Source organism: Pavona decussata, unplaced genomic scaffold, assembly GCF_977016875.1.
Source record: "Pavona decussata unplaced genomic scaffold, jaPavDecu1.1 SCAFFOLD_315, whole genome shotgun sequence".
Classification (NCBI taxonomy): Eukaryota; Metazoa; Cnidaria; class Anthozoa; order Scleractinia; family Agariciidae; genus Pavona; species Pavona decussata.
In genome coordinates, this window is record NW_028145706.1 from 150,255 (window position 1) to 171,008 (window position 20,754).

Sequence of the window (20,754 nt, forward strand, 5' to 3'; positions counted from 1 at the left end):
AATATTTCAAGGCCTGACTTTGCCAAATTTAATTGCTAGGTGAAATTATTTTAATGGTGACAAGCATAATAAATACCGCCTTTCTTTGCCATTCTTGACGGGTTACTTCTCAGTTATTTGAGTCAGTACGAACAACATGATAATTTACTAAAGTTGAGTCAGTAAATGCAGACCTAGGTAAATGCTAATTAAATGTGTAAACATGGCATAAGAAAAGTAACAGTGGTTTTAGGATAAACTATGCTTGTTAGAACCTGACCTTTTCTCCGTTAGAAATCTCTGATCAATTATCCAATTCTCAAGGCCTGTCTATTTTATGCTTAGTTTTGGTGAAAAACATTTTATTCTTAGAGAAAAGAAAAGTAAGTGGACATTACTAGCAAGATTTTGCAAGAATGTTTTAAAAGTCTTATTAACTCATCAACAATAGATGAGCTTGGGAGCTAGTGCCTAAAAGGTTTGTGGAGCTGGGCAGCAATCAGGCACGGAGAAGGAGTTATCCTTGGTTCACATGTACACTGAACCCAATCAGTGGAATACTTACCAAACCTGATACTTACTTGTACCTAAGGGACAGCAGTGAGGAAAAAGCTTGAAAATTAAGCCGGCTAAAACGGCCTTACTCACTGGCCAGCAAGCAAGCGAATGCAAAGCAAATCATAAGGCACTGACCCCAGCACAGTGCTAAAAGGTCACCCATGGGCCGCGTAAAGAGGGGCAACTCTGACAGGCATTGTTTCGATTTTAACCTTGCCTAAATTACATTTAGTGGCATTAAAATAATTTTTATTACTGGTTAGAACTCATACATGTAAATTCTTAAAAGTTAAACTAATGCAAATGTTAAGGCCCTTCTATTTAGCAACACCTGTTTTATTTAGGTGGAGGGTTTCATTTACATACTGTATTTCTTGCAGGTAAAATTCTCAGTGGGATTAATAAATGAGGCTGCTTATTAAGCTTTTATGGTTTTCTTGTTCATATTTGTTCTGAAGTTGCCTGGTTTTAACAAAACTGATCAATACATTAATATTATTTTCTATTAATTTGTGAGGAAATTGCCCCAAACTTGTGGTTTTCACTTGCTCTTGAAAGAGATGTGATGTCTCAGATGTCAAGTGTGTCCTGCCCAAAGTAACGATGTAGAGCTGTACATGTAGTGAAATAAATTACATACACTATATACATCATGCAGCATGATTTGCAGTGGTTCTTGTATGAATACAATCATAGACTTCATATACATGTACTTATACAGTCTACAGGCTGTAGTCACTTTTTGTCTGAGCAGGGTACTACTTTCAGTGACCTCCCGTATAATTTATGTCATCTACAGTATTTGAATACAGTAACTATTTTATTCATGAAGGGAAAATTAATATTAAAACCTATTAATAAAAAACTGGATTGATCTTTGTACTTTAATGCAATTTCTGGGGATTTACTGAATACATGTACACTGTATGAGCAACCATTAGTTGGCTTGACTGGTTCTTGCAAAGTGAAATCAACAACATCTAGCAATATTTCTTGGTTGTTTTTAACAAAACAATTATTCCACTCATGCTAGTTGGATATGTTGTGGTTCAATTTTATCCTTGGTTTAAATTTTATCTTCCATTGTTTCAAACTCATTATCATACATTACCATGCCCAAGAACAATAGGAAGATAAAATTCAAAACAAGGATAAAATTGAACCACAGCAGATACGCGATGATTATAGCCAATGAGGAGTGTTCAAAGCCAAATTGGCTATCTTCATGTTCATGTACCATACATCTTATGTTCCAATGGGTGCTAGTAAGTTGTTTTTTAATGATACATGTACAGTGTATGTTGAATGTAAAAAAAGTACAAGTCATGTATGACATTTGAAATTGACAAAATGTTTGCTTTCAGATGGCGGCAGTATCACTTGGTTTGATCCTCCTCCAGTTGAGACAACAGCTAATGACAGCATTATTCGAAGACATAACACTTCGCTTTTTGAAGGATCCACCAATGTTGAACTGAACTGGAGCTTCAGTCTGACACAGGAATTAACTTTAGCTTTGTTGCAATTACAATTAGGCAGTGATTTGGTTGCTACCATTTTGCCAGCTGGGCAAGTGGATATATCAGTGAGTTTCAGGGGAAGAGTCAATGTAACATGGGTTCCCAATAAGGCTAGTCTCACTATCTTCAAGGTATCGACACAAGATAATGGAGAGTTCACCTGTCTAGTGAACACTATTGGAGGAGGTGGTAAGGCCTGGAGAAGAAAGATCAAAGTGACTGTTGTTGGTGAGGTTGTCACTAAAATATTAATAATTTATACATGTTTTAATTATAATTATAATAATGTGATTTCAGATAGGGTGCCTGTGTTCATTTTGCATTCTGATATCGATTTGACAATTTCTCTTGATAACGATGCTGAAATTCCACGGCTTTCCATTAATTTTAAGGCTTAGTCACTTACCAGTATGTAAGTTTAATTAATGCCTATGTTGCAGAAGCCCAGGGGCTGGTACCGCCAATTCAAACCCAGGTGGGTAGAACACCCCATAAGCCTTCCCTACCAGTAACCCAGCCGTGAGCCCCGCCTGCAACCTAGCCCCAGCCCTCCTAGCACCCGTCACTGAGACTAGAAGATCAGTAGGAGAATAATAAGTAAATAATTAAGACATAGAACTAACCCTAACCCTAACCCAATCCCCAACCCTAATACCCCAAGCACAATCCTAAGTACAGTACAATCCCAAACGATAACAAAGTACATGTAACACTACTGAGAGGAAAGGGAGGGAAAGAAAAGCCCAACAAAACTGGATAAGCCAACCACGCCATGAAAAATGCTAAGTAGAGTAAAATTCTGAGCATGTGCAAAGGTGCATGCCTAAACAGCATGAGAATACCGCTGGCCACGGAACTGCCTGAGGACCTGAACCAGGCCCAAACAGTAATTAATGCAACAATTAACGCCCAATTGCTAATGCGCCACCAGTGCACCAAACTATACGCCAATTAAGACACTAACGCCACAACACCAGGGCTCTAAGTTGTTACAAGTAACTACTGTAAGTTAAATTACATTTAACCCTATTTAAATGGGTGTGATAATTTATGTAAGAATAAGTCAGAATGTTCATTGAGTACATTTGGCAAATACATGCAAACAGAATCAATTTGTTAAAGCAGCCTTGTTGTCTGTACCATTCAATGATTATTAAAGTAAATGCCATTTGAGGATGATTGGTACATGTACCTTTTAGTAACCTTATGAACAAATGTTTAAAGCTCTACATAGTTCATCCGTGTCCCATTGGTACAATGGCAAATACTTAACAATTATTCCATAAGCGCGCGTTGGACATGAGATGGTAAATAGCCAACGAGGCGCGAAGCGCCGAGTTAACTGTAACTTATCTCATATCCATCAAGCGCGAATGGAATAATTGTTTTATTAAATTCTCTGCATTTGGATATTGCTGTTGAAGTTTACTGAATTTTTATATTTTTAAGAAAAAATTTCCTTCAAATTAAAACGACTGGATGTTGAGGCAACCTCCGACCAAAGCGCGCGAAACGACAATGAATGATCACATGACACGCGCAGCTCTTTGCAAACGGAGTTGAATGAAAAATCGAAAGCGAAGGAAATCGGACACAGTCGGACATCTAAAATTCAAGAAACGTTTAAATGTACAAATTATAACCTTTCTGAGACTTGCATTCAAGTGCTTTTGAAGTTCCAGCTCATCGAGAAGCGTAATAGTTGTGCACATTTGAGCAAATGTTCTGTTGTGTGGTGCCGAGGGAAGGAAGAGATCAGGGCAAGGACACCTTTTTTCTTGCTGAACTGAATTCCTCGCGGACGATTTAAAACACTTCAGGCAAGTCCAAGTGTACGAGGTACAACCTCACTGAGACAAGCATTTAGTGCAAGTTCTTAAACTTCAAGCTTATTTGAGAAACGTAAGAACTTGGCACATTTGTGCAAACGTTTTGCTGAATGGTGCCGAGCGATGGAAACGAACATTATGGCCGCCGTTCGTACAGATTTCATAGATGAACTTTTCCTGAAGTCCTCGTAAATGCGTAAAAACATAAAGGCAGGCATAAAGCTCTTCGTAAGAAAGTTCTTCGATTGGCTTTAACCTCTTACCGCCAGGATTTGCAAGCCATCCTGAAATTTTTGAAGGTAACCGGTTGTTATTGTTGTTGTTATGTGATCTAAAAAATTTAATCGTAAAATCTTGCAATTTTGAAGATTTTAAAGGAAACTTCAGAGATACGTACCATTAAAAGTCCAAGGCCTGAAAAAATGATTTTCTTTGCACCCCCCACGGGACATAGTGACTTTGGTATCAAATTAAAGCTTGCGGCCTGTATTTTACAAATTTACTTGTTGCCAATTACGTAACCTGTGCTTAAGCAAGATATGTGACTATTTCCATAGGGGGGTGGGCTGGGGGATATTGCTCCCTGCGAATTCCACACAACATAAAATGATTCATAATTCTGCTGAAACTCAACCAATTTCATTCAAATTTTCTGTGTATACAATTTACACCATTCCCAACAATTTTTAATATGTGCCATGCATTTTCATGTTTCCACGGAAACGGTTGCCATGGAGATCATTGAAGAAATGCAGATTTTTACTTTTCTGGCCAATTCATTATCAAAACTTCGATGAATTAACAGATATCTACAAATTTCAGTGAAAGCATTCCCATTATGCCGAGAATAGACTCTCTTGAATGGAGAAGCTTTCATTATTATCTTTTCGACAGGATTTAAAGGTACGCAGGGCACCCATAGTTAAGACGTATGGGGTAGTAAGGAAGGATGACTTTGCTGAAACTATGGAAATTCATATCCTGCCAACCACTGGTCAATATCTCACCAAATATGCATCAGTTATACACCACACTTAGAATATCAACTTGGACACCTCAGAATTAGCTGACTTGTTGTCATGGTAATGGTTGCTAGGGATGTCTAAATACCTCATGAAGTTGCTTTCAAGGCATATTTCTTAAAGGAAAACTACTCAGAACATTAAATAACCACTTCCAACTTGCCAAATATCTCACAGTTCAGTAAACAATCCTGACATGTAAGATTTTTTCGTCATAAAACAATCTAGCTTAGCAACCAGGAACTTGTAAATGTCATTATCCATACAATGCTTGTGAACTTAATCATTCAGCACTAAATTGCATCAATTGCTGTAAGCAAGAATAACCGTCACAGCAGTATGTTAAAGAAACTAGGGCTGAACCACATGAATTTCAAAAAAGCTAAACAAATGTTAATACTTATGGACATCTTCCTCTCAAAGTCTTCAACTTTCTGTTCCAAAAAACGCTTTGCACAGGCCTCAGTGCATGGAAGGCGCACAACCACTTGCAATTTGATAAAGATCTCATGTTTCAGTGAACAGTTCCACATGTAATTTTCTTTCGTTATAAAAGAATCTTGCTTAATTAGCAACAGTGAATTTGCAAATGTCATCAATATCTCTTTTGAATGTATATCGAGTTCTCAAGTCTGTTATGGCAAATTTTATCAACGACAACTGGAAAAACGTCTACGGCCATTTTACAACGAGTTATCTTAGTTCAGTTTGGCAAGTTGTGACTCATACTATCTTCCATTTCTAGTTACTGAATTTAATTCTTAACCCTTTTTTGAAATAAGAACACATTTAAAAGTTTATATATTTGCAAACGTTATATATCAGTACTTAATGACTGTATTTCATTTGAAAATACGCAACCTTCTTTTAAACTAATCATTGATCAAGCAATTTTCGCAAAACCACTTGAAGTCATTTGGAGGAGCAGTTTAGATGTCTGGTAGTTCGGCTGGGCTCCTTCCACACAATCTGCGCCTTCGTAGCAGCCATTGGCAAACGGTTTGGGGATGTTGGTCTTGCTAATATGCCCGTTCGAAGTGGTATATTGTCGGCTCTGGTTCTGTAGCTGGTTTACTAGAAGGAAGACATTACACCGAGGCTGTGCATACACATAAGGTAAGAAAATAGCTTTTTTCAAGCCTATGGGTGTGGGAAATATAAGGGATGTGGGAGAAGAGAGAATAAAAAGAGGGATTCTCAAGGTTGCACCAGCCGGAAAAATAGCAACAAAAATTGCAACATTGCGCACTAGTTTGCAAAAGAACAAGCATATTATGATGGGAACCACAACAGACAGGAGAGAAAGTGGGAGTACAAGGTGCGAGAAGTTCTGATCCCATTGACACCCATCCCCTCGTCACTTTTTTGCATAGAAGAATTTTCTATGATTCACTGAGTGAATAATAAAAAAATCTTTGTGCTTTGATTTAGATCGTCTTTGAAGCAATGCATCGGTTGCAGTGATAGGGCCGGGGTTTGGCACGTGGCACCAGAAGCATGATGAGCCCATCAACTATGCCCGTAAGTTCCTTGAGGGAGATCCGCAGAGCATTTGATACAGAGACGTTTGATAAGCTACAGTCAAATCCAGAGTTCCTGAGGCTCTTCCTTCTTTATGGTCCAATGGAAGAAATAGCACCAACGCTGACGAATTTCTTTTGTGTTAGCAAGGCGGAAGGCAACTGGAAACTCCACCTAGATTCTGTCCAATGGTTTTTTTGCCTATGACCACACCTACCTTGCCCACTACTTACCGGTCTACTTTAAGATATACACCCTGAGGCACTTCAGCTACTGGCAGATTGAAATTTTGTCGTTCAGAGGTCGACATCCCATGGTTTCTCTCAGCTACCAGTTGACCAAACCATTGAGCAGGCCCTCAGCAGAAACACAAAGACGAAGGGTGGTATAATAGGATTCAGTATTAATATGGAAAGGTGCAGCTCAAAGATGGGTGTTGATGGTTCAGACAAGTGCAGAGTGATGGTATTCATGGATAGAGATCAGGATAAAGTGCATAAGGAAACTGGCTGTACCTACATGCAATGAGAAGAGGCAGATGTTAGGAAAGTGATGGAAGTTGTGCGAAACTGGTGCGACCCATTCAAACCATTTGACGATGTACCAACATACCGACAGGCTGTCGGTGTACGTTGCTGAAGATAGCCTGGAGTATGATGATGATGATGATGATGAGATACTAAAACAGGAACTTGGTCTCTCCCCATGGTCTCGGGTCTGCAAAATCTGCGAGCCACCGTGCAAGCTATGCGAGTCATGTGAGTCATGGGAGTCATGCGAGCCACAGTACAAATGTTAAGAATTTTTATTTGTTTTATTTACATTCGCATGAGAGCATTTTGGGCGAATTTCTTACTTGGGCCGTATGGCGGCACGAGTTAAGTTTTCGGTCGCGTTATCAAATTTATTCTTTTTTTGGGGGGGGGGGGGGTCGCAGTGGGCCTAGAGATAAGACTTTGGGCCACGAGTTAAGTTCTCGGTCTCGCTTTTTGTACTCAGGTGGCACGAGTTAAGTTTTTGGTCGCGTTATCAAATTCTTCGCGTTCTTTGTACTCGGGCCGTACGCTGTGAGGCGCCGAGTTAAGTAATCGGCGAAGGGGAGGGGACCTTAGCTCCCCCTCCCTTTCCCCGATGTATTCTGCGAGTCACTATTCTTTCGAATCAAAACATTTGGCGTCGGTTGTGAAGTGTTTGTGAACGGTTTCCCATAGCGCAGAGAGGGTTCTAGAGTCTTTAGAACAAAAAGGTGATGGCAATGATAGCATGTTGAGTGGCGAAGTAAGCTAAAACGTAAGGATTAAAGCCCGTGGATATAGCATAAGAGAAGAGGAGGTAGCTTGAACATGGAGCATTCGGTTCATCTGATGAAATTAGTGAGGGTGACAGTTGTGCATACACTTACATACACTTTCCCTTTAAAAATACCCAACTGCTCTTGTTCTTGTTCTCATGTGAAGGTAAATATAACAAATAAAAATTCTTAACATTTGTACTGTGGCTCGCATGACTCGCGTGACTCGCATGGATCGCACCGCTCACATGACTCACATGGCTCACACTTTGGCTCGCTGGCTCGCAGATTTTCTTCACTCCATGGTCTCTGGCAACGTGAGATGGTTCGCTGGCTAAAACTAACCAGGCAGTATTCTCGAAACGTCCAAAAGATGGAGTAGAGTGCTTGACAAGGATACCGCCTAACACAACTGCTGTCATCATGGATGCCATGACAATGCTGCAAATGATAACACTAAAGTGTGCCCGATCGCTTTGTAGACCTGTCAGGGATGCTTCTAACAGGAATCTTGGCGCTTACTGGGACGGCAACAAGGGTGGACTTCCTTGCTGATCAGCATTCTGATTTGTCAATTAAGAACACTGAAAGAAGTAAACGAGGTAGAGACAGGTAAGTCCTTCTTGCCATAAGCAGTCGCCAGCAGCCCTGCCCTCGCCAGTAGAAGACGTTTATGTCAAATGGGACTAACCAAACCAGGCTAATGCACTTTCTCATACATGAGTTGTCAACTAGCACGTATGATGAAGAGGCTGGAGCACGTATCCTCCATGTTTCTTATGCAAACGACTGTACGAAAATTGAAGTTGTTGCTGAAAAGATTGTGCCCAGTGTAGCCTTGCAGCTCTGGAGGAGCCCAGAAGACGCTGACACTTAATTGTTTTTGCATGCGTATCATGCCTCGTCCTGTAGGCACACATCAGTTGCCATAAGCTCATCAGATACTGATATCGAAGTTCTAGCGTGTTTCCATCAGACAAATAATTATCTCAGCATGCATATGATCGATCAGTGGAACACGATGCAGATCTCACCTCATCAGTGTGCCAAGTGACAACCTTCGTTGGCATGGGAAAGGAAAGAAGAAAGGCGATGGTGATGGAAAAACAAGACGTGAGAGACAAACTTGAGGATATCGGTAAAGAAGTGCCACCAGGAGGTGAGGGGATTGCAAAGGTAGAGCATTTCGTGTACATCCATTGTACAGTGACCGTGGCAAAGAAGGAATAAGTGAGATCAGATATGATGTTCTGCAAAAGCACGAATATGCAGGCTTATCAGCTTCCCCCAACAAAAGAAGCTCTTAAACAACACATAAAGTGTGCTAACAATCTAGCCTATCTGTAGATGAATTCCGTACAAAGGTCTTTTGAAGATCAAAATCCAAATGGCCAAGGATGGCAACTAAATGATTGACAACTTGGTCCCTTCTGTGCAAAGCGTTCTTTGGAACGGGAAGATGAAGACAAAGATAAAGATGAGGACAATGAGGAAGATGTGCATGAGTATTAACATTCGTTTAGCGTTTTTGAAATTCATGTGGTTCAGCCCTAGTTTTTTTTACACACTGCTGTGACTGTTATTCTTGCTTATGCAATTAATGCAATTTAGTGCTGAACGAATTTAAGTTCACAAGCATTGCTTGGATAAAGATTGTTTTATGACTAAATAATATTACATGTTGACTTAAATGTGAGATCTTTAGCAACTTGGAAGTGGTTATTTAATGTTCTGAGTAGTTTTCCTTTAAGAAATATGCCTTAAAAGCAGCTTCGTGAGGTATTTAGACATCCCTAGCAACCGTTACCATGACAACAAGTCAGCTAATTCTGAGGTGTCCAAGTTGATATTCTAAGTGTGGTGCATAACTGATGCATATTTGGTGAGATATTGACCAGTGGTTGGCAGAATTTCCATAGCTTTAGCAAAATAAGGTGCCCTGCGTACCTTTAAATCCTGTTGAAAGAATAATAATGAAAGTTTCTCCATTCAAGAGAGTCTATTCTCGGCATAATGGGAATGTTTTCACTGAAATTTGTAGATATCTGCTAATTCATCGAAGTTTTGAATATCAGTTGATCCGAAAAGTAGAAATCTGCATTTCTTCAATGATCTCCATGGCAACCGTTACCATGGAAACATGAAAATGCATGACAAATATCAAACATTGTTGGGAATGGTGTAAAATGTATACACAGAAAATTTGAATAAAAGTGGTTGAGTTTCAGCAGAATTATGAATCATTTTATGTTGTGTGGAATTTGCAGGAAGCAATATCCCCCAGCCCACACCCTTTGGAAATAGTCACATATCTTGCTTAAGCACAGGTTACATAATTGGCAACAAGCAGATTTGTAAAATACAGGTTGCAAGCTTTAATTTGATATCAAAGACACCATGTCCTATGGGGGGTGCATCGAAAATCAATTTCTAGCCACTTTTCAGAACTTGACTCATGGACTATAAATAGTGTCGTACCAAACTTTGTGGCTTTTATTGTTGTTATATTGAGATGGCATTGTTTGGTATTTCTTTCTTTTTTTTTTTTTTTTCTACATATTTCCGAAGAAACTTTGGCTTCCCGCTGAAAAAAAAATTTAGCTTAGCAACACCTGGGGCTTTCGTTTTCCATATAAGGTCAAACTACGGTGTATATGAGCTAATAACTAAGATTTAATGAACCAATCAGAACGCTAGAAACGCAATATCCGAGGCTGAGAGTTTAATAAATGTAATTATTGCTTACATGATTGTGCCTTTAGAACATCTCCTATGAATACATGTATTCACTTTTAGCCAACTTTGAAATAATACAAAAATTGTCAATTGGTATCATAATGGTTATCATGACAACTTCACGTCGATTTACATGTAAGTGTGTACCCACGTTTCGTGGGTCTTTAAGTATTCATATATTCATGCTATTGTTTAGACTCATTACCCGATCCATCAGTGTTCACGTCAGATGTCACTCGGGAATGTAAGACAACTGTGTGACAATTTCCTTTTGTTTATCATCTGAGAACGAGCAATAGCGCAGTTCGATTCACAAAAAACTTTTCAAAGCTGTCGGACTTCAACTTTTCTTTGAAAATCTCTAAACTTTTATAGTTTATTTTATGCTTATGATCAAGCATGCACTTATTGGAATGATCTCGAATATCAAACGTAAACACGGCTGTTAATATCAAGAACTCAGTATGCTCAGCGTTCGCAGTAATCAAAAATCCAGGCTTCATTTGATTTATTTAAAGAAGAAAATGAAATTCATCAAACAATTTCTTTACTCTGTAGGGAATAACTTCAATAATTCAAATCTAAACGAGAAGGAGCAGTTGGCTGCAGAACTAGATGTCAGACAGCGCGACGTTGTGAAATCTTGACCACAGAAACACATTCAGACCACATTTTACAGCCTTCAAATCGACCGTCTTGTTAAAAAGAATACAAATAAAAAAGCAACGTTTTCGGGATGAACTTACATTTCATTCAGGAATCTCTGCAATAATAGTTGGCTTCACACTAGAGCTTGTAAGTATAATCTAAGTGCACTTGAAACCTACTCTGAGTGTGAAGGGGTAAAACCTACCAACTTGAACTTTACTTAGTGACCATGGAAAAGTTCGTAGTTCAAAGAAGCGGGAGTACGCCGCCAAGTATGGCCAACACCACACTTGAGAACGTACTTGACCAATAGGAAAAGGGAAACCAACTGAAAGCCACGTGCTGCGGTGCCTGAGGACAGATAAACATTTTGCAAAATGGATGACTGGAGACACGCCTCACAGTTTGAGGACTCCGCGTACCAAATCACACAAAGCGTTGAACGTTGGACAGGTCACGCGGAAATGCATTTTCCAAAGCGGATCCATGTCGCGATTACCTAAAAGCAGGCTAAACCAATTTTGTGGACGAGGCCATGCCCAAACCCTGTGTCGATTTCTTTGCCGAAAACTACGTTGCTGAACCATTCTCGACAAATACAGAAAATGTCGCCTGTTCTTTTGTGTTGTCACCAAGTACTCGTAAACAATGAAGTACCTATGCATTTCCTGTAATGTTAAAACTCTCTGAGTTAAAATTAGAGACAAAATTTTACCTAAAACGTTTTTCCGTTGCAAAGGCTCCATGATTTTCCGCTGAGCAATCGCATTTCTGATTTTACCGCGAAAGATGATTGACAGCTTGTGCTTCAAGTGTATACTTTGTCACCAGGTATGAAGCCAAGTTTTCTAAAGTGAGACTTGAGATTTTCAAGTGCACTTGAATCAAGTGCTTACTTGAAACTAACTTAGCTTGTAGTGTGAAGCCAACAAATACCTTCGGGAATTCACACGCGTCGGAAGAAGACGGCTTCGCATAAATTAACTTTGCAGTTTGAACTGCCGATCAACAAACAAACATCGAACGTCGGCCTACATTAACCAAAAAGCCTCATTCAAGATCTCTTTTTGAAGCTCTCAAAATGCTCTATTTTCATAAATACATATCTAACTTGGAAATGTTTTGCAAAAAAAACTAAATGCATGTAAAGTCCCAAGTCATTCTATGCAGTTTATTCACACATCAAGAACAAAAGGATACGATAATAAACTCTGCCGCTCGTGGTCGCTTAATTGCGCTATTGTTCCATTCCTTTGAAGTCGCTTTAGGTCCTCATCCAAAATATCTCACCTTTTTCCAAACGAATGAAACCGAACTTATTTAACACACTTTCGGAGGCTCCCGAAGTGAATGCCCAAAGGACAAAAAACGAGCCTTCAAGCTACAAAATCCAGCGGTTACCGTAGTTATTCGGTTATAAGGCGCACTCGGTTATAAGACGCACCCCAAACTTAGCAATTTAATCAAGCTAAGTTCTCAGACTGAAAATAATGTGAAAATACTCGGTTATAAGACGCACCAAACAATTGAGAGTTAACAGAAGGATCTGTTGAATCTGAGAACAATTATCCTTACACAACTTACACAACCACCAAATCTATTAAAGTCAATGACCAACAACAAGTGTCTTTTTCTTGTGTTTTTTAAACTGTAAGTTCTTCTCAAATTGTGATCTTAAAATTTTGTTACGTGAAAATACTTGGCTATAAGACGCACCCCAATTTTAGCACTAACTTGCAACCCAAAGGGAGATTTTTCTTGAAAAAACCGTGCGCCTTATAACCGAATAACTACGGTATTCCCATTTCTGAATGACACACTTAAATCGGCGTGAAGTTGTAATGATTTGAATGTAGAAATTGTAAAGGCTATTAATAATAGTTGATCAATCCATGCATGTATATGTTCACATTGTATATTCCATTCACCACTTGCAAATTGCATCTCATATTTTTTGATTACATGTATTATCAATGTTGACAATATCCTCATTGTTTATACACACATGTACATGCACTGTCCAAATTGTCACACTTTTTGGCATCTTTTTCATTTTTTAGGACTGTGTTTGATTAAAAATACAACCAACTGTTATTGTGTTAGTGGTTAAATTTGGACTTTGATTTCACTTCCAAGATGTTTTTAGCTTGCCCAGTTTCTTTTCTTACATTAAAAATAATTATTACAAGATGCCAAAATTCCCCCTACACCACAGCATTGCTATCAGGTTCAACAATAACATTACATCTATTTAGTAATCTTATATTTCTTGTAGCTCCAGCCAATTTAACAAATGTTTCCCAAGACAAAACTGTCCCTGAAGGCTCAAATCTGGAGTTGTTTTGTGAAGCATCTGGATCACCAGTCCCAAGCATCACCTGGGTCCAAGTGTTTCAAGATGGCAGTGTCAGTGAAGTAAAACACACGGGTCCTACTTGGAATTTTACCGACATTACCTATGCCAAAAGGGGGACATACCGCTGTACAGCAGCCAATGGAATTAGGAGTCCAGTTAGTCATAAAATTACTTTGAATGTTTTGTGTAAGTGACAATTATAATTATTATTTACAAAAACCAGAGGTACATGTAGGGAGAGAAGATTTGCAAGCAGGTTTGAACTCACAAAGAACTGTTAGAAGGTTACTAATTGTGAAAAATAATGTGGGCTCTGCCAGAGTATAGTTACGTTACTAAGTAGTGGTTAATATTAGGAACGAAGGGAAGGTTTGACTGAACAGGACATTTAAACTACAAATTAAAGTAACAGTTAAATTTAAGACTGTTTACTTTTTCTTCTGTTGTACATGTTACAAGTAAGATCACTAGCACCAAACTTTAAAACAACTCAGATGTACTTTCTCAGATTGTTTTCTCTCATTTTTCATATTGTTCAGTTCCTGCCACGATTACACTTCCAAGTACAAATTACATGTATGTTGGGCGAGAACAAAGCGCATCACTTGACTGCCAAGTAAAAGGATATCCTCCACCTACAATTACTTGGATTCCTTGCAATTCTCAGGAAGTGTGTGATACAAGATTCCTAAATATTTCAAAAGTGGAGAGGAGTGTTAACTACAGTTGTGCAGCAAACAATAGTCTGGGTAATGATTCTGCTATTATAAGCCTTGGTAAGTTAACTCTTGTCTAGCTTCATTTAATTTGGGTAAATGATCGTTAATTTTATAAAAAGTAATTCTCATTATAAAGTTCTCTTAAGGTGGTGGAAAAAGGTAGAACTTATGGGGCTTTTTGACTTCTGACTGTAACTAACCCTTCTGTAACTTACCCTTTTGGTCTGACAAGGTAATCCTGGAGGTAGGCATTCATCTACAATGTGATTATCATTGGTATAAAACAAAGTGTGTCAGACTTAAAAGTTGGCTACAGTTAGGATTTTTGTTGGACATTATTTTTGAAATTCCAATTTGATCTGGAAATTATTGTCAAAGCACTTCATCATATGCCTCTGGCATGGGAGATTGTGCAAATACTCCCTGTGTCATTGACAGTCATTATCATGACTGCCAATGTAATAGTATTGTTTGGGAGTGTAAACTTGTGCAGATTATTTTATTTGGTTGTAGCAAACTAATAATCTACCACTATACACTGTATAAGCCATATCTCAGTTAATTAATAGTAAATACCATAAATTATTAATTTTGTGTAATGTAATTTAATTAGCAGCAGTTTTAAAAGAGATCTGTAAACCTTTGTGTAAGTGGAGGTACTAAATTGAATTATGTAGTAAGGCTTGAGGATACAAAATTAATGACATGTTCTTTCGATTTCTTACAGTCATCGGAGGGAAAAATATTTACTTGAGAGTAATGATCACAAACAAAGATTGCAGTAAAGAAAAAAAATATGATGAGTCCTTCTGGAAGACATTAAAGGATGAGGTAATTGTGTTGTGTCTTTTATTTGATAATGTGCCTACATGTATGTTATTTAATTACTGTATTTTCCCCCAGCTCAAAGAACTTAAAAGTCATTTGGATACAATATAGCATCTCATCTTTCGTTTCCTCAGCAGGATTCAAGTGGGAAGCTTTTAGAAAAGCAAAATGTGTATTTTTTATCAATTGTTTATTAAAAAAAGGTACATTTAAGCTGCATTTGTGTGAGATATAATGTACATAATTATAGCCAGAAAATTAATGGTGTGATTCACCTAGATTGCACGTGACTTCTACATGTACTTCATTACAATTGTTTATTCAGTTTGTCCATCGTTTTATATTGTCCATGCAGTATTTAGTCTCTAATCTTGATGAAAGGAAGATTAACAAAAACGTTGTAAACGTGAAGATTCATGCATCTATAATAGAACTTTACCAGTGTATTAGTTTTTGTAATTGTAATGGTGTACTGAATAAGCAAAGGTCTTCCTTCTTATAGATAAATAAACAAATATTGCGAACCACTCAGGTACATGTAGATAGCCATCCCAATAGATATAACATTTGTTGATGTTTGGTGTAAAGAGAGAGCACATAGATCTACACAAAAATCGCAACAGTAGCATTTATTTAGATGTGTTGAAAACGTAATAAAGTACATGTATTTGAATGAATTTGACAATGTGGTTGTGTGACACCTTAAAATTCAGAAAAAGTAAAAATGGTGCATACATACCATTACAAAATTTGATATAATTTTAAGTTCTTTAGTTGCTGGCAGGTCCACACCAGCCTTTGGGTTGCCACAAACCGACCTGCCTTAACAAAAATTTTATGCATGTATGTGTGTATGTATATCAAAGTGTAACTAACGTATCGCAAACTGAACAAACAGTGTACTTTCTAACAAATTGGAAGAAAAAGGAAAAACAACAGGAACTTTTAAATTGTTTATTATTGTTCAAGTTAGTGGGTTTTGTCTGACTCAATTAGTACGGCAGCATCATGATTGTAGTTCTTTATCTAAGGCAAGAAGGTTGGCAACAGAATGCTGAACTATGGCTTTGCATCGTACAGACTGTTATGCAGGATTTTAAGCTACAAAAAGTCATGTAAAATGTTGTGTCTGATTCAAAAGGTTAACTTCACTTGCTGGGTTGATAAGGAAACACTGCACATCACCATCTGAGCATGACTTATTCCGTGATCAAACACTAACACATGTGTAAAAGTACTGAGCCAAGACACACCATCAAAGTGATGTCAGGATAGAGACTGGCCATTTGCTGCCACTCAATCTCGTACTCAAAGTCATTACTGGCTCTTTGGCCAGTGACGGTTGGTCACCAAGAAAATTTTTTTCACGGCTAGACTGCCTTCATTTACATTGTCTTACCACCCAGAGTCTCTCCTGGTGACCAACTGCTCAATGGCAGCAAAAAAACTAAGGGTAGCGTTACGCTCTCTGTATGGAATGGTAGTCCATCACAGGTTTCCGCCCAGCAGTACTGTATGTCACCTTGACCCATTTATACACCTGGGTTAAGATCAAGGATGTGGAGTTAAGTTTCTTGTCTATTGGAGACTTCACCACAATGCAGAGACCAACCTAACCTAGAACCTACAACTCTCCAATCTACATGTACCAACCAGTTGTTAAATCTAACATGGTTGTAAACTACTACATCCTGCTACACCACCATGCCTCAACCCCTGGAAAATTCGTTGAGGAAGGGGGGGGGGGGGAGGGGAAGAAGTCTCCAGTCATTACAGGGAAAACTCCTGTTATGTTTTATTTTGCCATAAACATGCATTTAGATGACTTGGCATTTAAGATTGTATTGACCTCCTCCATCGAATGCAATAAAGTACTCGAGTTGGAAATCTTAGGTTAAAAGTCCTTTACAGTGCAGACACTCGAACCGTAAACAGTCAAGGCCCTCTTCGCCTTTTTTTTTCAAATGCTGTCCAATCAGAAACTCCCTTGAAAACAATGAATCCGACCTTTTTTTAACAACATTGAATCAGAAAAAAGATGTAAAGTTCTTAGGGAGTGATAAATTTTCTTTAGTTTGTTTATATTGCAGAGAGAGAAAAAGTCCAAAAAAGCCTTAGCCGTTCACGGTTCGAGTGTCCGCACTATAAGAGATATTCTAAAAAGAGAGAATTAACTGTCTGTCTGTTACTAACGTCCTTCACTATGGTACATGTATGTACAATTTGTGATGTGAACAATCTGGCCAACCAGTCTTGACATATGCCTGGGATAAATCCAAGGTTGAGTTCTATAGGCGGTATTCCAAAATAAGGATTGATACAATAATAACGAAAAATTCCTCATAAGCTCATAAGTGTTTACAAAATAGAATACAAAATTGCTCTTGAATATTGTGTGCAAGCAAACATTTGTTGATTCGCCGGAGAAATCTTGAGGCTATGTTATTTCTTCCTATCCCAATAATAATAAGCTCAATCGAACGTGACTTACTGTAAGAAACAATGACTGTTACTTCACTGTTCTTTGCAGACAAGTGGACTATCTCTAATATACCACTTAAAGCTAATTTAGTAGTTATGTACTGTACATGATTGTGTTTCAGGTGGACAAGATCTTTCGCAACAAAAAAGGTTACACTGACACAGAACTATTAAAAGTGAGGTAGGAAATTGTATAAAGTTTTACTTATAAGCCTTTGGAGTTTTTTCTCTGGGTTCTTCGGTTTTCCTTTCTCCACAAAAACCAACACTTCCAAATTCCAATTTAACCCAGAATGCACGGACACCTTTGAATCGAGTTTCTCAGAACTTTGAGAGCTATTGGGTGATCTGAGGGTAAACAAATGTCTGTTCAATCTAGAAGCTTCCTCAGGACTCCCGATCTATTACATACATGTAAAACCATCTGGAAATTTCTGTATTTGAAATATTTCAGTGCTCTCTCTTTTTTCTCAGTATTACTCTGATTTTTAGTTGTCAACTATTTATTGTGCAGTATTTTTTAGTTTGCTATGATAATTGATTTAGTTTTGGATGATGCGTGTACCTCAAATGGATCGGGGCTTTAACAGTATGAACAGTCTAAAACTTGCGTTTTGATCGGCGTAATGGAGTCTGTGATCAGAGTTTAGACGCGCATGATCAGAGTGCCAGCCATTGTGAGTGGTCAACAAAGTATTGCAACTGTTTTGGAGAGGTGGGAAAACATACATAGGCAATTCTTTTGCAGGGAACCTAAACTGTCCGAAGAAAAAATGGACAAAGACCGGTGCAAGTGACCCCAACTAGGTTAAAAATGCTTGAACTTTGTTGTGATGTGAAGAGGGAGGAAATGTTTTTCCAGATATGTTGATAGAAATTCGGTAATGGCGAGTAGTGAAGTCGCAGTGAAGCGACTGACATGCTGTAATATTTTGGGGTCAGAAATTCTTTCTGGATTAAGGTCAATTTTTAAAATATTGATAGTGAAATTCTTTCGGATTATATTCTAATTTAGAGGATCACAATTGCGTGTATGTAGTACATATATGCTAAAAGTTTACTTGAAAGTGTTTGACTGGTCTCAGTCAACATAATGCTCGCTCACGAAATGTGGTCTAATGTTTTGGTTATTGTATAAAACAGATAGATTTCATTTTGCCATGGGTCTGTACCCGATAACACACAGAGGACAACAAAACGTGGTCAGAACATCAGTCACGCTACTCACCTGTGGCTCGTAGCGTACTTCTTTATTCTTACCGTGATTTGATGTCATCTTTGCATTATCAGAGTACAGACGCACAGCAAAATAGAATCTTTTGAATTTGATGTTGCAGTTGTGGAAGTCTGATCGTTGATTTGGTCTTAAAGTTCGGCACTAATGTTGCAGAAGACTGGGCACTTGCCATCTTTCGAGAGGCTGCTAAGGATGGAAAACTTGGAGAACTAATGGTCAATGTCTCGTCCATAGTAGGAATTCCACCTGTTGTTAAAAGCACAGACACGCCACCCACAACCACACCTACTCCAGAGTCTGAAGGTATGTTTCATTTTGACTGTTTTAATTGTTGGTTTTTGCTTGTTTGTGTGTTTCATGGAAAACTTGGAAAGGCAAACGTAAGCCAAGCCCATCAGAGTGAAGTGTCAGTAGATATTTTTTTTGTATGCTCCTATCGCTTTTTACAGTCTTCTGGCACACCCAATGACATCGGTCAGGTTGTCAAAACAACGTAAGTCAATATCACCTCAAACAGTCCTTCTCAGGACTGCACTCACCCGTATGATCATAATTTGCGAACTTTATTACATGACTCCTGGGATCAAACCATTACACTTGAACAAAGTGGTATTCGTAGCCTGCGTAGCAGTCGTTTCCGTTTCCTTCAAGCCAAGCGGGGCAAGCGCGCGAGGGCATCGGGAAAAAAGGAGCAAAAAAGTAGGAGCGGGGGGGAGGGGCGGGGAAGGAAAGGAAACGCCTGCCGCTGAGCCCAGACATTTTACCGAACGCCGTTCGTCAGCGAACGGGAGGCAATGATGTATTACCATTGGTCAATCGTCTGTCAATCAAACTCATAGACTAAAACGACATCCGGTTAACCGTTTATCAAAATCAAAATATAGTTTCGATATAGTTTTCATTGCGCTTTGGTTTGTTGGTAGGTATTATTGTCTCAACAAACATGGTGTCATTCGTTTTTCAAAATCCCGCCGAAATTTTTAAAAATTTAAGAAAATTTGTTCTGGTTGTCGGCGGTCTCAAAGACACGACAATCTGAAAGCTTGTTTTATTTCACGCTACGCGAAATACAATTAATTTTATCCTGGAAACGCTAGGAAGTATTTAGCCATGTGGGACAAGCTCATTCTGTCTGTAATTCCAGCAAATGAGTTGATATTCTAAAACATTAGTAAAATTTGTCTTGGGTAATTTTATCTACGCTTGAGCGACGTACGTAAAGTTCGAGATTATCTTCTAAAATACAGTCGACTACCGATAACTCGAACCTCGCGCTAACTCGAACCAATTTTCCTTTCCTTTCAGGTAATTTTCTTCATAATTTCACCCTCGATAACTCGAACCTTTTTCAATTTCCCTTGAAGGTTCGAGTTATCGGGAGTCGACTGTACTGCAACTTGACGTAAACAAGTTGCCCGCCGCGATTCTGTTTTCGCTGATTGGTTCTCATGTGACATTTGACGTGACAGTGTAAGCCCCAAGGGAGCGAAGCCATTTGGGGGCGTTCGGTAAAATGTCTGGGCTCAGCGGCAGGCGTTTCCTTTCCTTCCCCGCCCCTACCCCCGCTCCTACTTTTTTGCTCCTTTTTATTCCAATGCCCTCGCACGCTTAGCCCGCTTGGCTTGAAGGAAACGGAAACGACTGCTACGCAGGCTATGGTATTCGCCGAAGTGAACCATCAAGTGCCACTTCTATTTGTTGTCAATCCCGGAGTCAGGTGTCTAATCGCTCACCTTGCCAATAAGCAACTGACTGACTGAGTTAGACAGCAGTTGTGGTGAACATATATCTCACATGTTCTTATTTCCTTTTAGATAGTAACATTGCACTTATTGTGGGCCTTGTCGTGGGCGGTATTGTCTTGGTGGCCATCATTGTTGCGGTCATTTTGTTGTGGCGCAAGAAGAAATGCTGTAATTGCTGCGCAAAGGACAGTAAGGGTGAGAAGATGGTTTATCACATAGATTTAATTTTTGTGTTCTGTTAAGTTGAGACAAAGAAGTAAGTTGAACGATCAAATTTCATTCCA

General features: G+C 38.8%; 2 protein-coding genes across 4 annotated transcripts in view; both read left to right on the top strand.

Moving 5' to 3' along the window:
* LOC146454067 (uncharacterized) overlaps window positions 1-20,754 on the top strand; it is a 186,370-nt gene that overhangs the window by 48,341 nt on the left and 117,275 nt on the right. The window lies entirely within an intron of this gene.
* The window catches only part of LOC146454071 (uncharacterized), a 29,477-nt gene that overhangs the window by 1,183 nt on the left and 7,540 nt on the right, over window positions 1-20,754 (top strand). For 2 of the 3 annotated variants that reach the window (XM_085095858.1, XM_085095856.1), the window contains exons 2-8: window positions 1,902-2,285; window positions 13,380-13,646; window positions 14,000-14,236; window positions 14,907-15,010; window positions 17,611-17,669; window positions 18,826-19,028; window positions 20,540-20,665. In XM_085095858.1, coding sequence (XP_084951984.1) covers window positions 1,902-2,285; window positions 13,380-13,646; window positions 14,000-14,236; window positions 14,907-15,010; window positions 17,611-17,669; window positions 18,826-19,028; window positions 20,540-20,665 — 1,380 coding nt within the window. Of the gene's footprint in view, window positions 1-1,901; window positions 2,286-13,379; window positions 13,647-13,999; window positions 14,237-14,906; window positions 15,011-17,610; window positions 17,670-18,825; window positions 19,033-20,539; window positions 20,666-20,754 lie in introns of all 3 variants that reach the window. The other variant, XM_085095857.1, reaches the window with a different exon arrangement.